Here is a 20,566-nt window from a genome sequence, read left to right as displayed (position 1 = left end):
GTGGGTTTTTCTCTAGTCGTACTACCTTGTAGCAGGCACTGAACAGGTGCCGGTGTTCATTAAAACAAATCCAAAATATATTTACTATGGGCAGCAATACAAAGCAATAAATGTTATTTCTCGAACGGTATTAGAAAGAGAGACGGCTGTTTACGGCTGGCTCGAGTAGAGTAACAGACAAGATACGCGCGGTTTTCGGCGCGTTGCACCCTGCATTGCGTATCTACACAGATGACGTGTGCACCAAGATGTGCAAGCCCCGAATCAGTCAGTTATGTATTTACCAAACAGTGGCGCATAGTGATACGATCGCTGATCGAAAGCTATCAATAAATATAGTAAATATATACTACTATATTAAAGTTACCATTGCGTTGAGTTATGGACGTGGTTTAAACTCCTGGAGTCCAGCTATTTTGTTATTTCTTAGTTTATATAACAAATATAAGAGTGAATGGAAGCACGTTACGGGTTTGTTTAGCATAAGCCATGCATCAGATTCGTATCTGTCGTATTCGTCAAATGTTCTACCTCAAACGATCGTATGCATCAAACGTTCTTCGGTCGGGGTGAACTGTTTTTGTTCCGAGAAGCCGAACTGTGCTTAACCATGGAACCACAGCCGGGAGAGTCAGAACGTTTGTGTAGATATATTTACAGGCGCAACCTTAATAGAAATGCTAATATGTTAGAAAAAAAATACCATAAATAACCAGAAATTTATGGGACCTCTGTGTCTCAAGTATTACGTCCGGCATCGTCGTTAGGCGTTTAATTGGACAGCAGGCTTCCAGCACGAGACAAAGTGTGTCTATGCCCGGATTCAAGTGCAGACCACAACGCGTCCCCCACATTACGTTAATACAAATATGTAACCCGCTAAGCTAGGGAATAGAAATACGAGAACGTATTTATGGAACGTAGGAAGTCTATCGATACGTTCATTCATGCAAACCGTGCAGTCATAATGAATTAAGTTTATCGTATTGAAGTTTAGGCGAGAGAGGCAGAGTAAAAGAAATATTCTGTGTGTCATATGAGAAATGCTACACGCTGTTTTGTGAAGATCAAAATACATTGCAAGTGTTCGAAAAGTAGCATTATGTAGGCTGATCGAATCTAAAGGAAAACGTGCGAAATTCTTATTGTCTTTCTGTAAATACATATCCCGCGAACCTGGCTTGAAATCCCAATAGTCGTTCAATATCTTCAAGTTTTAATATCCTCTTGGATATCTTTAAAGACGTATTTTGTTTTACTTATTAATTTATATGCTCAAAAAACGATGTGCAGAAAAATTCAACTTGGAGTCCGAATCCCATAAGATTTCATAACTTTCCAAATGTCCTGTTACAAGCTCGTCCGGAGCACGATCCTAAAATTGTCTGTGAAAATCACCTATAAATATCTGTTTTAATCTAATATGCACTCACAGCCGGTACCTGAAACTAGTTCAGGACTTTCTTCCGAGGCAGTTCGAGTCCCCGCTATCCATCCACGACTTTGTTCGACTGACGATTCCGCAAAGCAAGGTTCAGCTGCTGCCCTGGCGGAAATGCTCATCTTCCCAGATACATACGATCTACCGATTCCAGCAGAGTCCGCCCAAGGAGAACAGGTAACTGACCGAGAAAAGTAAACATTCGCCTAGTATCTTCTGTGCCACAATATTTGAAGGAGAAGTAGCTATGGTTCAATCTTTTCGGGGAAACAAGCGCTCGTACAAAGCGAGGTCGTAAGCTCTTAGCGTTACCTCGAATCAACAAACGACAGCACTGTAAAGTAGTGAGCGACTACAGACGAAAGGAAAGTAGGGTTTCCGCACAGATGAACGTCGACTCAACGTGTACCCTTAATTGATGCAATCCAAATGTGTATTTTTGGCTATTGTTCTGTTTTTATTAGGTTGTTAACGAGGAGATTCCATGTAAGCAGAGCTACCATATCACGGTTCGTCCATAGAGACCTCAGCTACATGTTATATGCTGTAAAAGTCAGACAGGTGGCCTTTAAGAACGCTAACATTTGGTCTATGTCGTTTATTTCTCAATTCGAAAATATCTATCTTCGATGCAAAGTCAATCCCATGAACATCGCTGGCTTGTTCATGAGTCAAAGGTTGCATGTATATTATATATCTACATAGATATATATTTATATACATATAGAAGGCGGCGCCCAGTGCTAGAATTTTATATAGTAAAGTATAGTCATTGTTATCAGACATAACTGTTATTCACCGCTCTTATATGTTCACGCTGTTAGATCATAAGCTATTTGACTGGTCTAAGTTTTACTAAAGTTAGAATAGTAACCGTGCGTCGAACGATAACTGCAGATGCAAGCTTGTAAAGTGCCGCTCGTACAAAAAAAAAATGGAGCGAAATCGAATTTTGCGCTGATGACAGGTCAAAACTCTCGAAAATGTAAAGGGTACAACGTGTCAAGCTACCTAAAAATGTAAGGAGGCAGAAAAAGTTTCAATAAGGGCTTATCTAGGCGACCCAACTGGTAATTTATATCCTTCCCTACGAGGTGGCTGTTAGTCTCTCTGAAAGAAACCCAGGTGCATTAGAAATGATTTTGCGATGCATCTTTGAGCCCTTCTTCGGATCCTCTTCGGATTTTTCAAAGATGGCCTAGATAATAGCAACAACGACTGCTGATTTCGAGCAAAAAAAAAAAACTAGTTTTCTTGACGTCTGCCTGCTGATCCTTGTACAATTTTTTTAGGAATGCGTCGATCTTTTTGTTATCTTCTAAAAAGAACTACCTTTTTTTGGTATCAGAAATAGCGGATGAATGCATTCGCGTTACGGCAAACGGTTTGCCAAAGTAAGTTTACCCAAGTTTAGACGATGCACTATATATATATATATATATATATATATATGAATAGTGCGAATTGTGTTGTTTTTGGCGAGACTGTGATCGATATTGTTTGTTTTATGTTCCTCTGAATTTAGGATCCCAATTGGGCTTCAGATCTGAGCTCTTTGTTACTCAATGAGCCAACGTACGATGTCCCATTAGCCACGAGTACGACTCCGCCACCAGCGGGCTCGCCCCCGCCACCTTCGGATCCCCCGCCACCTCCGCCGCTTTCCAGTAGTCCGGTATCACTACCACCCCCGTCAAGTCCACCGCCTGCGTTAATTTCTTCGACTTCAGTAACACCACCGTTGCTGTCATTGAGTTCGATGAGTTATCCCCTACAGACGCAACAACAGCCTCCGGTAGCCACCTCGGCTAGTTCCTCGGGAGTAGCAACCGGGCCGATCACCGATAGTGGACATAGTAGCAGCAGTAGCACTAGTGGAGTGAGCTTAACAATAGCAACACCATTGTCACCTGTGTTTAGTTCCGTAACAGAACATCACTTCCGAGAACAGGTAGGTGTAGCTTTCATTTGAGCTTAGTTATATTCAGTTACCTCCAACGTTAAACTTGAGCCTTACGCTTTATAAATCAAGCTTTCTGTTTATCACAGCCTCCGCTCGTCGAGGACTGACAAGCGTTGGGACGATGATATAGATATACTTCAAAATCGAGCGCAAGGATAAGTATATAAAAAATGTTTGTCGAAAGAAATTCATTTGTTAAACATTAAATCGATTTATATATTTCGATCTTTCCCCTCAAGGGGGTGTGCAATTTGGCCATATTATTCGTATGTCAAAATATGCGGTAAGCAATACAAAAAATGATGTTCGTTCGTGATGCGATTTAACGTCTGCATCTTCTCTCAAAGTATTCTCATAAAATTGAAATTTTTTATCTTTTTAATAGTTGTGATCCAAAGAAAATGTATTAGGACGTTCAGTCAAGAGAATTTCACATACATATATACCAATTAATTCAAAAACATTTTCTTGACGAAAGACGACCTACGTGACATTCATTCATTTAGAGAACTTTGGTTGCAAGCTTTTACAAGCTGTAATTAAGCTGGAAACTGTCTGGACTCGTTGTAGTTTGGTTCAAAGACGCTAACAAATAAATCTGGCAGGTCTAAATTTTAATGCGTGCCAGATCAAAGGTCTCAAAAGCTAAAATTGCAAGCAACGTAACCATTAGAGCGTATCTGGACAACCTTATCGGGAGCACCTTACAACGCTGGGCCTACGAACGGCACGCAATCAGCAGAAATATGCTCGATCTCGTTCACTTTTTGTGCAGCGTTCCCCCTTCTCTCTGTCTCTCTATCGCTTCCTCCTTCTCTGAAAAGTCAGACACGACTTCCACGTCGCCGTAGTCATCGTCGTCTTCCACCGTAAGAAACAGCAAATACGCAAGCGAAAGTGGGGGCTTGATGATATTGCGATCAACTAAATGAGTTCAGCGTACTTCACAGCAGTACAGGGCTATCGCCTTATTCGCGGCATTTTTTTACAGATGGTAGCCACTAACCACCAACCCCCGCCGGTCCCTGCGCCCCGCCAAAAAGCTCCGCCGCCGTTACCTCCCAAAACTGAAGTAACAGCTCCTCGATCACGTCCTTTCAATGAGCATCGCAAGTTCTCTCTCCAAAATACAAGCGCTTCGCCGGTAAAAGAATCTGTATTATCGTGAGTATCCGTTATATTCGTTACCATACTTTACTCGAATGGATTACGATTAAATTAAACGAATCGGGTACTCCATATCTACGAAGCTTAGAATGCATTTCACTTTCAGGTCCATGCAAACTCCATCAAGCTAAATAGATTTTCTTTACAAAAAATGGCATTATCTCCAACCGGGTCTAGCGTACCCTCAGCACTGAATTGGCATAGCATTGTCCTGGGGTAATCATTTTCTTGCGGATCCTCATTCGCTTGAGTTACAGTTCATACACTTCAGCTGCCTGCTCGAGGCAATATAATTTATAATTATGACCTGTGAAGCCGTTTCTTCCGACAATGGCCTGACAAAGTGATTATATATAAATCACCTCCTGAGGACTGCTAATCGTGTACAGTGACAACCTAATATAGAACGTACTTTCGGTGTGTTCATGAAACTACCGGTTTGCTAGCATCGATTTTGAGTACACTCACTCTCGAGAGCGGGTTATTTGTTCGGCACCTGTAGGATGTGTCACGCTTTGCAAAATCTCTGGCAACCTTTTCTTATACGTCAGCCTTAATACAAAAGCAGACACTTGCACTCTACGTAGAAATGGCTGGAGTACCGGAAACAGGCGTCGGCTATTGTACGGCTATTGTACAGAACGGCCGAACGGAGGTCTAGTTCGAGCAGTAGTACATATACTTTTTCAAATAATACATTAATTTTTAGTACTACCTTAGTGTATTGAGTTGGCGAAGTCATGGTTGATGTCTTTTACAGAGAAAGAGGTAATTCTCTAACGTCGTGGTATTTAGACACAAACCAGATCCGCAATTGTGATATTCCGCACCGCGAGCTGATGGGCAGTTCCGAAGATGGAAGTACTGATCCTAGTTCGATGCCCTCAATGTCTCTTGCATTCCGTAAGTTGAATTTCGCTGTGTTCGCGAAGAAAAACGACCGATTTATTCGTAGACGCAATAATTACTTTTCTTTGGGCCATACTGTGTGGTATATATATATAGATATAGCCTTAATCGAACTTACGTTGACTTAATGCAATTGTTGAGAACACCCGAACTAACAAAGCAACTTACAACGACTTAATTTTCGAGCAAGTATTCAACGCCTCTCGTCAAAGATAGCTCCATAACCAGGCCATTGATGGTTTTGTGGTAAGTAGTCAGTCACCGGACAGAGTTAACGGAAAAATGTTTGCCACCTAAAAAGACTCCGAGAATGATCGACTTCAACAGGCTTTGTTGCTGTGAAGGCGCACGTCTGTGTGCGCTGAACTTCGTCAGCTGCCCAAGACCTTCTAAGTTTCCTGGCGTATGCGTTTCTGTTGCAGCCTCTCCACTGAAGCACTCGCCTAGTGGAAAACTTCCTTCGAGCGGACTAACTGGGTCAGGTTTACATCAACGAAGCGGAAGCAGAATTTTTTCATCGGCTATTAAGATTTCTAGCAAACTCATGCGAAAACGTTAGTTTCACAACAATTCCCCCAAAAGTGTTTTATTGATATTTGAATTTAATTACGTAAACTATCTTGTTAGTCTTTGTTCGGTTGGCAGTGGTGCAATGTTTCGCCCTCTTCGGCTGTTCTCTTGGATCTTTTTAATAATTTTATCTTCTTAATAAAGATATCTTACTATACCATCTGTGGCTAGCTGAACTTGAGCGTGCTTAAAATAGAATTTTTCTCTTTGCTCTAGAATCCTATATTAGTTTAGGTTTTTCGGATTATCTGTAGGGGCCCAACTAACAAAAGAAAGGACCTTAACCACTAGCTGCAACAGTGCTCCCATTCAACATGAACATAATTTTTTATTTCAAGATTAACGTATAAGTTGGAAAGTTTTTTCACCGGCTAGTTTAATTACTGCACCGTATGGATATTAAATTTAGCATCTGCGGATTCAAGGATCACAAACTATTAAAAAGGCATGGCCGTCAACCCTAGTCGCGCATTTAGAAACCAAATACGCCTAAGTCATCCACTGCCAATGAGCAATAACTGGAACCTATCTTTCGACACAAGTGTTAAGGTTCTCGTCGCACAACATAAATACCCGTAGATGGTGTATGTATAGTGTTTATGGTACTCTGAGGCCGGAACAAATTGCAGTGCTGGAACAGTGATGCACTATATAGCTACATAACTTAATACTACAGCTATACTTCTCCTTGAATTCCCTTTTTCACAGAGAGTGCAACGGCGACTATTTCCTCGGAAAGTTGGGATTCGAATTCCGCTGATAGCGATACCAATGATGGAATGGTGCTCTACTTCAATCAACTTGACGGACGAAAAGGTGCATCCTTTTATAGCAGACAGAAAGTTAATTTTTTATAGAGGGTGGAGCGAAAATCATGATAATTTAAAAAAAAAAATCTCTATTTAGAAGAAGCAAAAGTTACGCAAATTGTTGCCTATAATTCTGCAGCATATTTTTAATAGGGGCACCTTAATACTATTCATTTCTATATTACGATGTTGTTATAATGGCGTTAGCATGTGCCTAGAATTCAATAGCTATAAAAAAGGCTACTCTGGCCTATTAAATGATATATTGAATAGAATCACAGTTCCCTATAGTATGCCTATAACGTAGTATTATTATTATAGGACTATGGCCTTGTTACAAATGTGGAGTTCGATACGCCCTTCATGTAGCACGTTCGCTGCAATTTTAACAGATGCAAATGCATAAAGACTTGCCAAAATAGATTTTCTCAAATGATCCAAGCTTTTGCCTCGTCTTGTATTATAATGTGTAAAATATTAAAATCAACCTAGAATATTTAGCTTAGGACGCTTATGTTAATCTAAACGGAGAAGCATCAAATGCGCTCTACGTAATAGCCACGTAAATTACGTAACAATCACAATTATTGTATTGAATGGTTATGTACCAGATGAGTACGGGTCTAATCGTTACATCTCATACCTATAAAAGATGTATCAAAATGGTATAGTCGCCTGCTTCTTGTCGGCTAGAAGCTAGCCTGTGCCAATGCGGTTCGGCATTGTCTTTCTTATCTGCTATTCAGACGCTTAATTTTAGAACATTCGAACGGTGCTGTGTAAAAGATCTCTATTCTCGTCTCTGACAAACAGAGCTAGGCTATCAAAAAGTCTGCGATACGTTCTAAATTAATCAGGTGCCCGCAGGTGGTGCTATTACTGCAGAAGGGCCCCGAGGATAAGGCTTTATGTCAACGTGTACTGCACAAGCGATGCCGACAGTTTCGTGTCGTACGAAACAATGCAATTTGACGGCAATGCTTGTTCTGGGTGACCCGTCACGGCGACTATGGGAGACAACGCGGACAAAGTTATATAACTTGCAGTGGCCGATAGTCAGTCAGCTCCAGAGAGTTAGACGTCTCACCCAAGTTATGTCGCACTATTTTCAGACGTTTAAGGAAATTCCCGAAAAATTCAACAAAGCATTTCTATGACTGAGTCCGAAACCTATTTCAAAAACAGTCAAATATGATTGCCATAAACAGTCGAACGGAAATTCCTTCGAGGGAGATTACAGGGATTCTAGAGAACGACCTAAACACACATAATTGACACAGAGTGAAATTCTTCACATGCTAACATATCACTGTATCAAAAAGGTTAATGTATATTATTCTACCGTTTCTAAAAATAAAAGACCTTGCGTTGTGTGGCCTAGAGTGCTTGAAGTATTCAGGTATAGAAAGCCTGACGAATCTATATTTCGAAGCCTAGCAAACTGCTCTTGTTTCGTATAATTTTAATTTTTAAATACATACGTCTATTGCAGATTACTGTCAGCGGTTATGCGTCATTGGAGATGGCTTCCTCAAACTATATGATAACGATTTGGTTCGTTCACTTTTTTTCTTTCGCTTCTAAATGTTTTCATGCGAGTTGACAGGAAATCCATTAGCCAATGTTTACCTTTATTATGCCTGCGAAGACCCATTAGGGCCTCGTGAATCATGATCGATCAATAATTAATGAAGACGTATAATCTGCGCCTATTTAATGAGTACGAACCTACTACGAGGCATGTTTATATTTCAGATGACAAGCCCATCATTATGCCTTAGTTTTGACGAGGTCACTCTCTTACTGGCGAGGAGGGATATTTGGTACGTGGCAAATGATACCTTGGTTCGAGCCCATTATCATCATAATTAGTTTTGATGTTCATAATACAGTGATTTTATAGCAAAAAGCACGCTAATATTTTAACTATCGTATCATGCATTAAACCAGAACTGTTCGTACCGTCCAATAAAGAAAGCGCACTATTCAGAGAAAAAATCGGAAGAAAAATGGTTTAATTTTCCATGGATTTTCTTACGTCTTAGCGTTATAATACCATTGGTTGTTATTTGCGCTTGCTACAGTCCCTCGTCAAAGAGTGCACCGAACCTTTTTTTAATCGATGTTCGAGCAAATGGAGTGAGTCGAAGTCTTGGGTTCACTTCGGCTATCGAGCGAGCTGAGTTCCTCCGAAGAGTGAATCAATCATTTAATCCCCCTTGTCTTCAACTGCAAGGTAATAATACCGTGACCTGAAGTTGGCCGAAAGACACAATTGTCCACGACCGAATAATAGTTAGCAAGATTTAACTTCACACATTAGAATGTCAGTTAAACGATTAGATCTGCTCAAACGCATCCTTAATTCGTTTTCAATAGGAAATCGTTCAGTTATTAGTATTGATTGATTTTAGGTCTTTTCTTGCGAGACCTGTGTGTCGTCCCCAACCAATCATTCGTAAACCAATCATTCTGAGGATTTTTCTAACTGACCGCTAACGCACACCGCGCGATGTCATGAAACGAGCGAAGTTCTGTTAAACCGCAGTGATTGCAAAAGAGTCTAGTTTTAGAGGGTCTTCCCTTTGACACAAACCCTGTCTTGCTAGTCCAGGCAGCAAGATAATTAAAAAATATCGTATAGCGGTAAAATACTTATATCTGTACTCACTTATACAGTGCATTGCTTAATGAGCAGGTGAGATCTGGGCGTCTGGCATACTATGGTGTCGCTACTCTGCATCGGGAGACTGGCAGAATGTCAAAGCCGTAATTCACGGAAAGGTTAGCCTAAGTGGCCTGAATGAACACAGACGTAAATAGCAACTCTGTTAAGCAGAAAATGACGTAGTACATAATCATAGTAGAATCGGTGTAATATATGAGCCGGGTTTCTTAGTATACGCAATGCATATCCCACGTGTTACTCCAATATCATCTAGTATAAATAGAAATTAACTGAGAGTTAACTGAATGCTAGTAAATGAATTTCTACCGGTCCTGTGACGAGACTGCCGTAGTTAGATTTTTTTCCACTGGAAGGTTGATTCGTTGCTCTGCGTCCTCAGTTCTAACCGATTCGTATCCTTGCACGTTTGAGACGATTAGGAGTTCACGCCGATTCTAGCGGAGCGCCAGGATAATGATGCGGCGACCCTGGACGGAACCACAAGGACAATGACCGTGCCCGCCAATGTGACAATTGACCTTCGCAAAGCTAAGGCTGTTGGTTCGTATATTTTGAAACGAATAATGACAATGCATTACATCAATAGTGCCGTAACACAGCCTGACTCTGGACACAGGAACGGATTTTTCGTTTGTGAGGATACTACAGTATTTATATTACGAACACACACGTTATATGTCGTCCATCTATCTGGCAATTAAATAAAAATCACATTTAACAGTTTTCTGCACACCGTTAGAATACTGAAGTTTGTTTCAGAATTCGTTTATAGTGAGGGTTACAATGGGTGTCGGATCTCTTAGGTATTATTTTCATTTACTTTTATTTATTACAACTTTATTGCCACACATAACTAACGTTGCAAACAGCTCTTCCAATGAAACGTACATAAATAAATATAATAAGCTAGATTAAATTATCCAACAATATATTCCACACAATGGTGTACTTCAAAGGCTAATGTCTCAATTGGTTGACGGCGATTCATCGTCGTCGTCGTCATATAGTAAAACACTGGGCATTACTCTGACAAGTAGGGTATGCGCTTACCTTGGCTTTAACGTATCGATCGTGTACCATTGATCGATCTCAAAGGCGGATCCAATTGAATCAAACGATTCATGCATTTTCCTGTATTGCTGGCTAGTTGATCAAGACGTTTTCGAGAAGTTTGGGATGTTCGACCTTTAATAGTCTATAAGCTAGCAAATCCTGCTCTGTAAATGTGTATGGCGACCATACTCCACAGCCGCATCAAAACGAGTTTGTAAAGCTTTTTTGCATTTTTAGCTTCTATTTGTTTGCGTAAATGATCGTTTATTCCTACAATCGAGACTGCTAAGTTGTACTAATGCCTTGGGGATATTGCAATCTGAAAAATTATTCCAAATTGGAGTTCGCCATATAAGAGCTATATGATTGTGTTGGTAGGTAGTAGATAGAAAATTGGTTATCGGTAGGTTTCTCCATTTGTATGTTTTTAATATACAAGTCCAATTCGAAATTAGCATGGTATGCCGTTCTTACTTACTTCGATCCATTAGCCCCTCGTGTGAACTCAGTCTGTAGTAGTATTCTTTTGTTGTTATCATCCGCAGTTTTCGAAACGACCTGCCTTGAAGCTTATTGTTCAATGATGGGCAAATTTGTTTATTATGTAACTACCATGGTCGCAATTGTATTCATTAACGTCTGTATTGTTTTCCAGTATGTTTGTGTTAATATCCATTGTAATCAATCTCATTAAGTTGGTTTTGAGTGGCCCAATCCTAGGTGATAAGGTCAGAACAGTTAGAGGCCTCGTAAGTCGGAGGTTTTTATTTTAGTTCGGGACGTCATTTGACTAATGCTTTTGACTCGTTGCAATTATCTCGTGTGTTTCTTCTTGCAATTCCATTATAATTTTCACTAGCGTTACTATTATTATGTTTTTAATTGAACGGCAATCCATATTTCATTTAAACACATTTCATAAATGTTCGCCCTCTGTTTTTATTCCTTGAACTTTTCACGTTTAAACACTCGTTATGTAAATGGAACCCAAGCGGCACTGATGTTTCTCTATTTCTCCTCCATTGACCGGTACGAATGTATGTATCGTCTGTGTGCGTTTTTAGCGGTACCTTTTCGTACTTTCTTTCGAGAATAAATGCTGGATAAACTTGCAAGATACTCAATCATAATTGTAATATGTAATCGAAATTTAGGGAATTACAAACGCCTGCTTAAATTGTCTTTTCTATTTTCTAGACATATGTACAAGCTCCGTTTCTTTACTGTAGATCCAAACGATGTGCTTAAATGGAAAAAATATACTCAATTTCATTTTGTCTTCTTTAAACTGTCCCAAAATTGTTCCATCAACCCTACGTTTACAACACATACGCTTGTCTTCTCGATCAATTTACGAATCCTTTGCCGATTATCTTTCTTCATCTTTCAACGGCAGGGGAGGGAGGGGGGGGGGTACATCCTCTCCAGTCCCGAGATGCTTTTAGTATTGAACTTCGCAGACCACTTTCAAATATTTCTCTGGGGCCTAGAAGCGGCCTCGCATACGCACAAACATTGCGGGTTGTCACCGCAGATTTTTGGCGTTGGCAAAGGGAAAAATATAGCAAATGTGTAAAATATACGAAGAAAATCTATTGTTTTAAGGTAAAATTCCGTTTGTTACACAATAAAAGTACGACAGGTTTATGGTGGAGAGAGAACGTACTTTCAAAAAGCTTATAAAGATAAACAGACAGCGAAGAGGTAAAGGAAAAAGAAGCAAATGAATAAAACTTATGCACAAGCCAATATCTTTATTGTTAAGTCAGTATATAAATAATGCACCAAACCAATATTGAAAAATTCATTAAATTTCAATTGATAAATAATCATAGAGCAAAAACCATTTAGTTTTTTGATAGCACCCAGTAGCTGACTAGTGATTACCTACGATTTGCATACGTGCTTCGGCAGAATTAAACTATTCAGAAAAATGTAAAAAAACGCAAAAATAAAAGAGAAAATTCTGTCCGATCTTCAGCGAAGGAAAAGTCATAGATGTATTTCCGTATGCGAACAGAAGCGTTTTATGAACAAAATAGTAAAATAGTCAAAATTCATTTATATACAATTATTTTGTTTTAGGGTGTATATATATTTTAAGCATGTTTTAATAGCAACTATATTGGCTTTTATTGGCTCGCTATCTCAGAGTGGACCCCCGCATCGCAAGGGATGGGGGGCGGCGACGTTTCTTCTAGCAGCCCAACGCTGCCCAGTAGTAGTGGTGGATCTCCACCAATGGACCGCATTTTTCACATTGTGCTTCCTGGTCAAACTATATATCTTCGGGGCCCAGCATCGCATGAAACGCTTGCCTGGTTCGACTTACTTGAAAAAACACACACAACTTACCTAGATAAGAAGCTTTTAAGGTACGTTTAGTAATAAGGTAAGAAACTTGCGATGTATGTAACGAATATAAAATGACATTATTGATTTTACGCTTTTGATCAGCGGGCTGTGACTAGATGATTTTTTGGACTTGGCTAAAATTATGAGGGATAATTTAACACTGAAACGGCATATTGATCTGGAAGAAATAATAATGTTATCTCCTTCAATTACGTCATCTGTTTGTTGGTAGCGAGCAATACCTGAATACGGAAAACGTGCCGCTAGCCGTTGAGAAATGTGTAAACTTCGTTTCGGCACATGGCTCGGATCTGATAGGAGTTTATCGTCTGCCTGGGTCTCAAGTAAAAATCGAACGACTCGTCGAAGCACTCAAACGAAGTTCGTATTAAATCCCGATATTAAACAAGCATTCTAAACATGTGTTTAATATATAATTTAATAATTCAGTAACGATATTAATACTTGCATCGCTGCTGTGCTTCAAATGCCCACTCTTGTGTTAGAGTTTCAAGATTTAGAAAAATAAGAGAACGTAAATTTATTTGTGATTTTTTTCCTATTTTTTGAAGAGTCCTAAACATTATTATTCACAGGATCACATGAATACAATTAAGAATTTTTAATTTCGTTTGAGATTTTTGCAAAAATTATCTATCTCACCTTTACGCCAATTACCACTCGAATGCGTTCAGGCTAGAAAAAGGGGTGAATATATCGTGCACCTTCATCCAACTATCTTTATGCAAATGTCTAAAATAGCCGGACCAAATAATTTACTGTCAGGAGTTACCAGGTTAAAGATATTGCTTAAGTTTATTTGGAACTATTAACTTTCTCTTTCTCTGTTGTTTTCTTTACGTATGTCAGACGCATGGGACGTTCACTTAGTACCGGAAGATTATTCAGCTCACGACGTTGCAAATGTCCTCCGCCGCTTTCTGCGTTCTTTTGATGACTGTCTGTTAACCCAACGCCTTTACGATTCATGGATCAAGTGTTCCAGTAAATATATTTATATATTTATTTATTTCGTTTTTTTATTTTTAAGCATTCTTCGTTTGTTTAGCATTCGGTATTATATTTGTCATATTAAAGGACGAAACTTTTCCAGTTTGATAGGAATACGTCTCGAGCGATACTGCTAATGACTCATCCCGACCATTCTTAGTTCTTTTACCTTAATCACATTAAAATATACATAGTTTTTGGTGTTACGGTACATTACCTTAGTTGTATCCCAGAATCGTTGACTTCTGCATAATAGGATCTCGATTCGGCCTTTACTTTTTCACCGTTACATCGCTTTTTCAGAGATTGAAAGCCTGGACGAGCGCCTACCGCGCCTAAAAGACATCATCTCGGAGTTGCCGACGGTAGAATGCGCCACGCTTCGTTATCTATGCTCACACCTGAAGGTATTATTGGTAAAAGAAAATGCACTACTTCACAACGTCTCCAACGTATATCTACAGAGCTGAGACATTCACCGCACCCGCCGCTATTTTTCACTTAAAGGACCGCATTAAAAAACAGGACCAATCAGGCGTGTTCATCTTGCACGCTGACGACGGTACATCATGTCATCTAAAGCGATTACCTAAAAATCATCATCGCCATAATAATGCTCCTTCTAAATTCGATCTTTTTCGAATGAACTAAAATAGATAGCTCAAAGAATTGCTTTACATGTGGTAAAAGTGTTGCTTCGAGAAATTAGGCTTATTGGATATAACGTCCGTTTACGCGAGCTACCACTTCGATTCGACAGCTAACAGGTCATTTTGGAAAAGTCCGCAGACTACTTTCCAGTAACAGTTGCTTATAAAGCGATATTGGGCAGTGCAGATTTGTTAAATGTCACTCAAGGATCCTTTACATTAAAAAATTGCAATTTCGAACTTCGAACAAAGAATAAGGTTTTAATCTTCTTTTTTAATCACAACAGATAAAGGTATTCGAAAATAGCTGACCTCCGTTCATATTTCTAACTTTCTTACCTAGGCCATGATAGCTCGTTCCTCTAGCCTAAAAATGGCAGATCAACCATGTCTGTCTCAATTATGACAAAGCACCCTGCGCACACTAATGCATAGATGTAGTACATACACTGTCGCTAAGCAAGCCTTAAAAGAAAGCAGCAGATGTGACAACCTTATCATAAAACTATTGCGTTTGACGGATAAAAGTTAACTTCATGTAAGAATAAACGAACGCCGAGAATATGGACACCACACAGACGAACTATCATTTCAAAGTAGTCATTACAAATTGTGGAGAAGAAATGATATAGGTTAGGCTGTTCGCACGAGTACGAACGTTTCATCGCAGAGTGCATTTGAAAGAAGTATCTAACGCTAATCGTGGCCAATGCAGACTCCCTGGACAATTGTATAACAAGCACATAAGCGGCGAATATTTCTAAATACTGCGGAAAACTCTATATACCATGCGAGAGTATAGTGAGAATAGAGAGAAATAAGTAGTAAGAACCCATCCTACAATTGTACACACTATACACGCTGATACAGCTGTACAAAACACGCGTCCGATACGTAGATTTGCCTCCCAAAAACATTACCTCGCTCCGGCTTCCAAGTACGTTGTATAATTCAATTTCTGAATTAAAGGCAATCGCAGACCGTCACGAGGTAAATTTAATGACCGAAATAAATCTGGCCACGATCTTTGGTCCAACTATACTCTTCAAAGAATCACCAACATCGCGGGGATATCGAGACCCTACCCAAACACCAACAACGTCTCTTGCGGAAACGAATTATAGTCTGACAATAGCGGCGGATCTACTCAACCACTTCTGTTTCCTTTTCGACGTCTCGCAAGAGGTGGGGAGACATTTTGTAACCTTATTGGCACTAATGGTTATTTTCACAGGCCATATTAATATGTGACGAACTTTCCAAATAACCATGATGTAGGTGGTGGCAAAAGAACGTGAGATTCAACGGTTAATGGCCGAACTTCGAGAAGCGAGGGTGGCTCAACGTCCAGCGGGCGATATCCTTGTCGGTGTACACATCTACAACAGGGAGTGGGGTCGTTGTCTAAATATTAAGTTAACTCCATCTATGACTGCCCTAGGGCTATGCCGTTCAGTTAGGGCGCAGCTGAAGCTCGCTGACTTAGCAAACACACTTGCCGTATTTGAGGTGATCTGTGATCAGCAACTCGAGAGACCACTGCACCATTCAGAGGTATCATCAATTTATTCGTTCACAACGTTTCAAAGATGGGTGTTGAATCATCTACAACCATACTTAAGCACCAGTGATAATAATCATATTATTATCCTATTACATAATTACCCTTATTCAGTTCTTGTTTCAGTGTATTAACTAATAACGCATACCTTAAGCGATTACTGTATACAGTACACTTTTATCCTGTTTCTGCGAAATTGCAGTCCGTCTTCCGCGCGGTCCTTCGGTGGACTGACTGGGATACGGAGTTCGCAAAAGGAAACTACCTTCTGGTAAAAAGAAATTATATTTACGACGATGTCATTAATTTCCGAAACAACGTCAAACAACCGCTGGCCAACGCATCGGAGGTAAACTAATGCAAGGTTATACAGAGATACGTTTAGCGTCTAAATAACAACAGCATAGATATTCACAAAAGAAAATACTGTTTGAGATTTGCTCGTTTTATTCTTATGATATAGGGAATTCATTAAGTAGTGTTTTAACATACGCAATCAAGCTATTTTTTAACGGCATTTGCTTTTTATTGCATGCCGACCTGCTTTTGATTATTCTACTTAGGCTCAAGTAACCAATCCTTGAAGTTTTCCTGTTGTTTGGTGATATGCAATGTACAACGAAATTCGTAATCTTACGGCCACCTGTACATATCCCTACAATAGTATACTTTGCAGGTTATTTTTTAAAAACAAGCCAATTGAAACACTCATGGGCCTTTTAATGTTTAGAAGGACATTGCAGTTACAATATTAGTTAAATGCTGTGTTAAATGAGTTGTCAGAAAGTAATTACTTGCCTATTACTGGAATACATTAACAGGTGCCGTTTGCGGAAGCAAGTTCTAAGAAGTTCAATAAAGTTTCTATGGAGTTTGCACGTGCGGCCCTGCAGATCGTCAAGGAGAGAAAGGATAGCAAGGACAAAAGCCTTAAAGAAAAAAGAATTCTTAAGGTAAAGCGAAACTGTCATAAATTACAGCATTATTGAATCAAGGGGCGCGCGTCATTTTGTGTTGCATTGAAACTTTGTTTTGCATCGTTAGCCTCCTATTAACGCGTCGTATGAAATTTCTTATGAATTGACTAATAATAATTATAATTTATAATGAAACATTAGCTACGATTTCCTAACTACTCGTTTGCAAACCTCTGATCGGATAGCAGCTTGGTTGAAAAAAAAACATGTTTTGGCATACATCGTTTCAACTTATCAACACAGATACCGCATCTGATGGTGACTGATTTTAGTGCAGATATAAGAAAAGTATTTCACTTGAATTGGCGCATCTTGCGCCTGTAAGCGATGTAAGTTAGGAATAGAAGTAGATGTTTGGTAGCAGATATCTTGAATGTTTAAAAAGACAACGCGTACTCGGCTTCTTATGGAGTTCACGACCATGGTGATAGTAGCATTAGAGATATCTGAAAACATAAAGGGCGGGTCGTAGGTCAATATAGCACGCCACATGGGCTAAAGCGACCGACGCTTCTGAAAAGTCAAGTTCAAACGCTAGCAGCAAAGGGAATGCAGTTCGTCGGGTTAGTGCCTATAATAATACAAAACATGTCGGAAGCAGCTATCCACAATAAGTTATTCAAGCAACATATAAGGTCTAACATCTCGATTCAACATTTGAATGGTCCGACAATTTCAGGAGTGGCTTGCAGAGAACATCGAAGTCTACGTCGGCGCTGAGCCCAACCGAAAAGCGCCCACAAAATTTTGTCTCTCTTTTCTCGTTAAAAATGAGCAAGTCCGGAGGTAAGTAGCCGAGGTAAAACAATGCGCTGTGTAGCGAATTCGTCTAAAGAAGCATGATATGGATGCACCGTTAAATTATAACGTTACGGATATAGGTGGCTTCGATCATTCCTCTGGGTTAAGTTAGTTTTTCAACAATAAAAATATTTATCCAAGTTCACAAATTTAATATTTACTCTTTTACTGTTCAGAAAGCGCGACCGCCCATTTCTCTGCCATACGATGGCGCTCCAGTCGCAAAGCGCACTAACGTCATGGCTTTCCTCCATTTTGTGCGCACAGCATACATCCCTTATCGCTCCAGACGAAGAAGCACCTGACTTACTATTACTGTAAATGTGATGTCACTAGTATTATTATTCGGAATCTTAATGTTAGTGGTAGCCGCCAACTATTACGCCTTATAGGGATGATAATCTTGTACCCTTTAGCTGACATACTTGTTGAATGGGTATCCGCTGCTTTCCAAATTCACCCTATTGTGTACATACATTCGCGTCGAAATCGCAGTCCATTTATCACAGACGTCTACTAAATAGCTTATAAATAAATGTTGCACTAGAAATAACATCAATGATTCGTTAGTACTAAGAGTCGCGATACGGTTGCGATCAAGTCACTCGGCGAAGAGGAACTTCATGAGGAGTTTTATTAGAAATTAACTTAACATTAACGTATTAGCATAATTCTGTAGAAAGTTGTAACCAGTAACAAACAACAATTTATGGCATAACACCGTGGCCAACCTGCGCGAAGATCCCAATGACGTATATTAAAAATTATCATACCACTACAAACTCTATGACATTTAATCTATTTGTCGTTCAAGTAAGCGTATATTTCCCAACGGTCATCACAAAAATCGAGTTGTCATGAAGATGCTGAGACTTGATACGTTGCTTTGTCGCGATATTACTGTTAGTTACGTATACAGTATTCTTCTTGTATATTGGAATCGGTTGTTACAGTTGAATCGATTATACTCAACAACGCAGAAATTGTACATGCAGTGAGCTCTAGACTACTCGGAATGGAGGAGGTTTCTGTTGTTCTTTTCACATCATGTATAGGTGCAGCATCTCCTCATTGATAATTTGAGCGAAACGGCAATATATAATTTAAGAGAAATTTACAACTTTTCCTTTTGTTCAATTTAAGAGTCCCGAATTTGTACTGGCGAAAGAGACAGAAGTTCAGTTCTAGCGGAAACGATTTTCTTTCTCAAGATAACATTCAAACTTTTGATCTGCTGCATACGTTAGATAGCACTCGCGTTATTCAATAACAAGGTGCTTGAAAATAAAGAATGAGATTGAAACACATTGTTGAATTTCGACATACAACGAAAATACGTAACATGCACACAAGTTTAACACCTGCAGGCAACCTTTTGCAGTAACATGAGACTCCGATGGCATGGATACATCGAATGAGCGGCCATATGTCAGGCCCTTTTATATTCATTACCTATGAATAATGAACTTTATGTTCAAATCAGTGTTAGTTATAACGTAGATATGATGATAGAGCTTACGTTTTACAGAATTGACCAAATTATACACCTGCACAGCAGGAAGCCATTTAACATACTCGTGCGCGCGGTCGTTTATGCTTGGCAAAGATATATAGAAAACATGTACACGTTATGAATGAAGCATTATAATAAACCATGTGTAATATACGGTACCATTTCAATTGCAATGCGCTTAGTATATATATATATATATATATATATATACATATTGGATACAATGCAATCTATATTTATGATCGTTTAAAAAATAAACTTTATAATGCTGTACGTCTACGTAGGTTTTCTAACTTGCAAAATAGGTTACAATAAGTCATAGGTTCATTGAGAGGCCGCCGTGATCGCTTAGTGGGTATTTGCCTGCTGATCTTAGGAACATGTTGTGTCTAGGTGGATCTAGATCCAAACCCAGACATACGCAAATTTCGATTTGTACTGCGGTTAGCTGTCTAATGGAATGCTTAACGGTAATATGGGACGTAAATCTTGAAACATAGACGTGTATGAATCCCTAATAAGCTCAATCAGACCCACTCGGCGTAAATCTTTTAAAGGCACCTGATGTCATATTCAACACTTGACTCCGAAAGTTTACTTGAGTTGTTAAAGCAGTTGAAGTATTATATAAAATGACAACAATTTCACGCTATATTTAAAACTGTGTTGTTAACCCATCGTATTGCATCATTAGTGTCTATGTTTCTAACTTTACAAAAGTATACGCATTGTATGTCGAACCATCATTTTGGATAGTCTATGATTTTTTGCGTAGTATTTATATCTTTAATGTACTTATATATAGGCCTTCGGCTTCGACCGACGTATTAACTGTGCCCGCTACGTTCCCGAAAACGTCAGCCTCTGAAGGATAGGCGTCCATCAAATCAAATAAACTTCGGGGTGTTTTTGTATGTGCACATGACTATGAAAATACACCAGAAGGCTTTTGGGTTTTCTATTTTTGTTTCCTTGTATTTTTTCCTAATTTCCTTGTATTAACGTTATATGTTTAATTAGTTGATTAAATTTTTCCTAAGTAAGATCAATGATCCAAGTTGTTGTAAAAAGCGCAGTCGAATAATGTTCATATGAAA

At 39.2% G+C, this 20,566-nt stretch overlaps 1 protein-coding gene and 1 long non-coding RNA gene across 15 annotated transcripts in view; one reads left to right on the top strand and one right to left on the bottom strand.

Moving 5' to 3' along the window:
- Positions 1 to 20,566, top strand: part of LOC111246953 (uncharacterized) — a 63,767-nt gene that overhangs the window by 30,633 nt on the left and 12,568 nt on the right. For 10 of the 14 annotated variants that reach the window (XR_015325079.1, XM_086985488.1, XM_086985482.1 and 7 more), the window contains 20 exons: positions 1,436 to 1,618; positions 2,967 to 3,392; positions 4,396 to 4,568; positions 5,332 to 5,474; positions 5,903 to 6,034; positions 6,759 to 6,866; positions 8,352 to 8,413; positions 8,615 to 8,682; positions 8,944 to 9,095; positions 9,558 to 9,643; positions 9,968 to 10,088; positions 12,754 to 12,976; positions 13,189 to 13,337; positions 13,827 to 13,961; positions 14,271 to 14,374; positions 15,587 to 15,802; positions 15,896 to 16,171; positions 16,381 to 16,527; positions 17,000 to 17,131; positions 17,835 to 17,941. Coding sequence is in view for 13 of the 14 variants with exons in the window: in XM_086985488.1 (XP_086841614.1) it covers positions 1,436 to 1,618; positions 2,967 to 3,392; positions 4,396 to 4,568; positions 5,332 to 5,474; positions 5,903 to 6,034; positions 6,759 to 6,866; positions 8,352 to 8,413; positions 8,615 to 8,682; positions 8,944 to 9,095; positions 9,558 to 9,643; positions 9,968 to 10,088; positions 12,754 to 12,976; positions 13,189 to 13,337; positions 13,827 to 13,961; positions 14,271 to 14,374; positions 15,587 to 15,802; positions 15,896 to 16,171; positions 16,381 to 16,527; positions 17,000 to 17,131; positions 17,835 to 17,941 (3,143 nt within the window). In the remaining variant the exon portion in view is untranslated. Of the gene's footprint in view, positions 1 to 1,435; positions 1,619 to 2,966; positions 3,393 to 4,395; positions 4,569 to 5,331; positions 5,475 to 5,902; positions 6,035 to 6,758; positions 6,867 to 8,351; positions 8,414 to 8,614; positions 8,683 to 8,943; positions 9,096 to 9,557; positions 9,644 to 9,967; positions 10,089 to 12,753; positions 12,977 to 13,188; positions 13,338 to 13,826; positions 13,962 to 14,270; positions 14,375 to 15,586; positions 15,803 to 15,895; positions 16,172 to 16,380; positions 16,528 to 16,999; positions 17,132 to 17,834; positions 17,942 to 18,132; positions 19,637 to 20,566 lie in introns of those variants that run through there. The other 4 variants (XM_022797400.2, XM_022797401.2, XM_086985489.1 and 1 more) reach the window with 4 other exon arrangements.
- Positions 16,589 to 18,258, bottom strand: LOC147756363 (uncharacterized). The gene is made up of 2 exons (XR_015325083.1): positions 18,118 to 18,258; positions 16,589 to 17,601 (listed from the first exon to the last, which is right to left on the bottom strand). It is a non-coding gene; the product is annotated as an uncharacterized LOC147756363 (long non-coding RNA).

The sequence above is a fragment of the Varroa destructor genome, unplaced genomic scaffold, assembly GCF_002443255.2.
Source record: "Varroa destructor unplaced genomic scaffold, Vdes_3.0 BEIS01000003.1, whole genome shotgun sequence".
Taxonomy (NCBI): Eukaryota; Metazoa; Arthropoda; class Arachnida; order Mesostigmata; family Varroidae; genus Varroa; species Varroa destructor.
The sequence above is the reverse complement of the archived record's forward strand: the minus strand, read 5'-3'. Positions and strand labels throughout refer to the sequence as shown.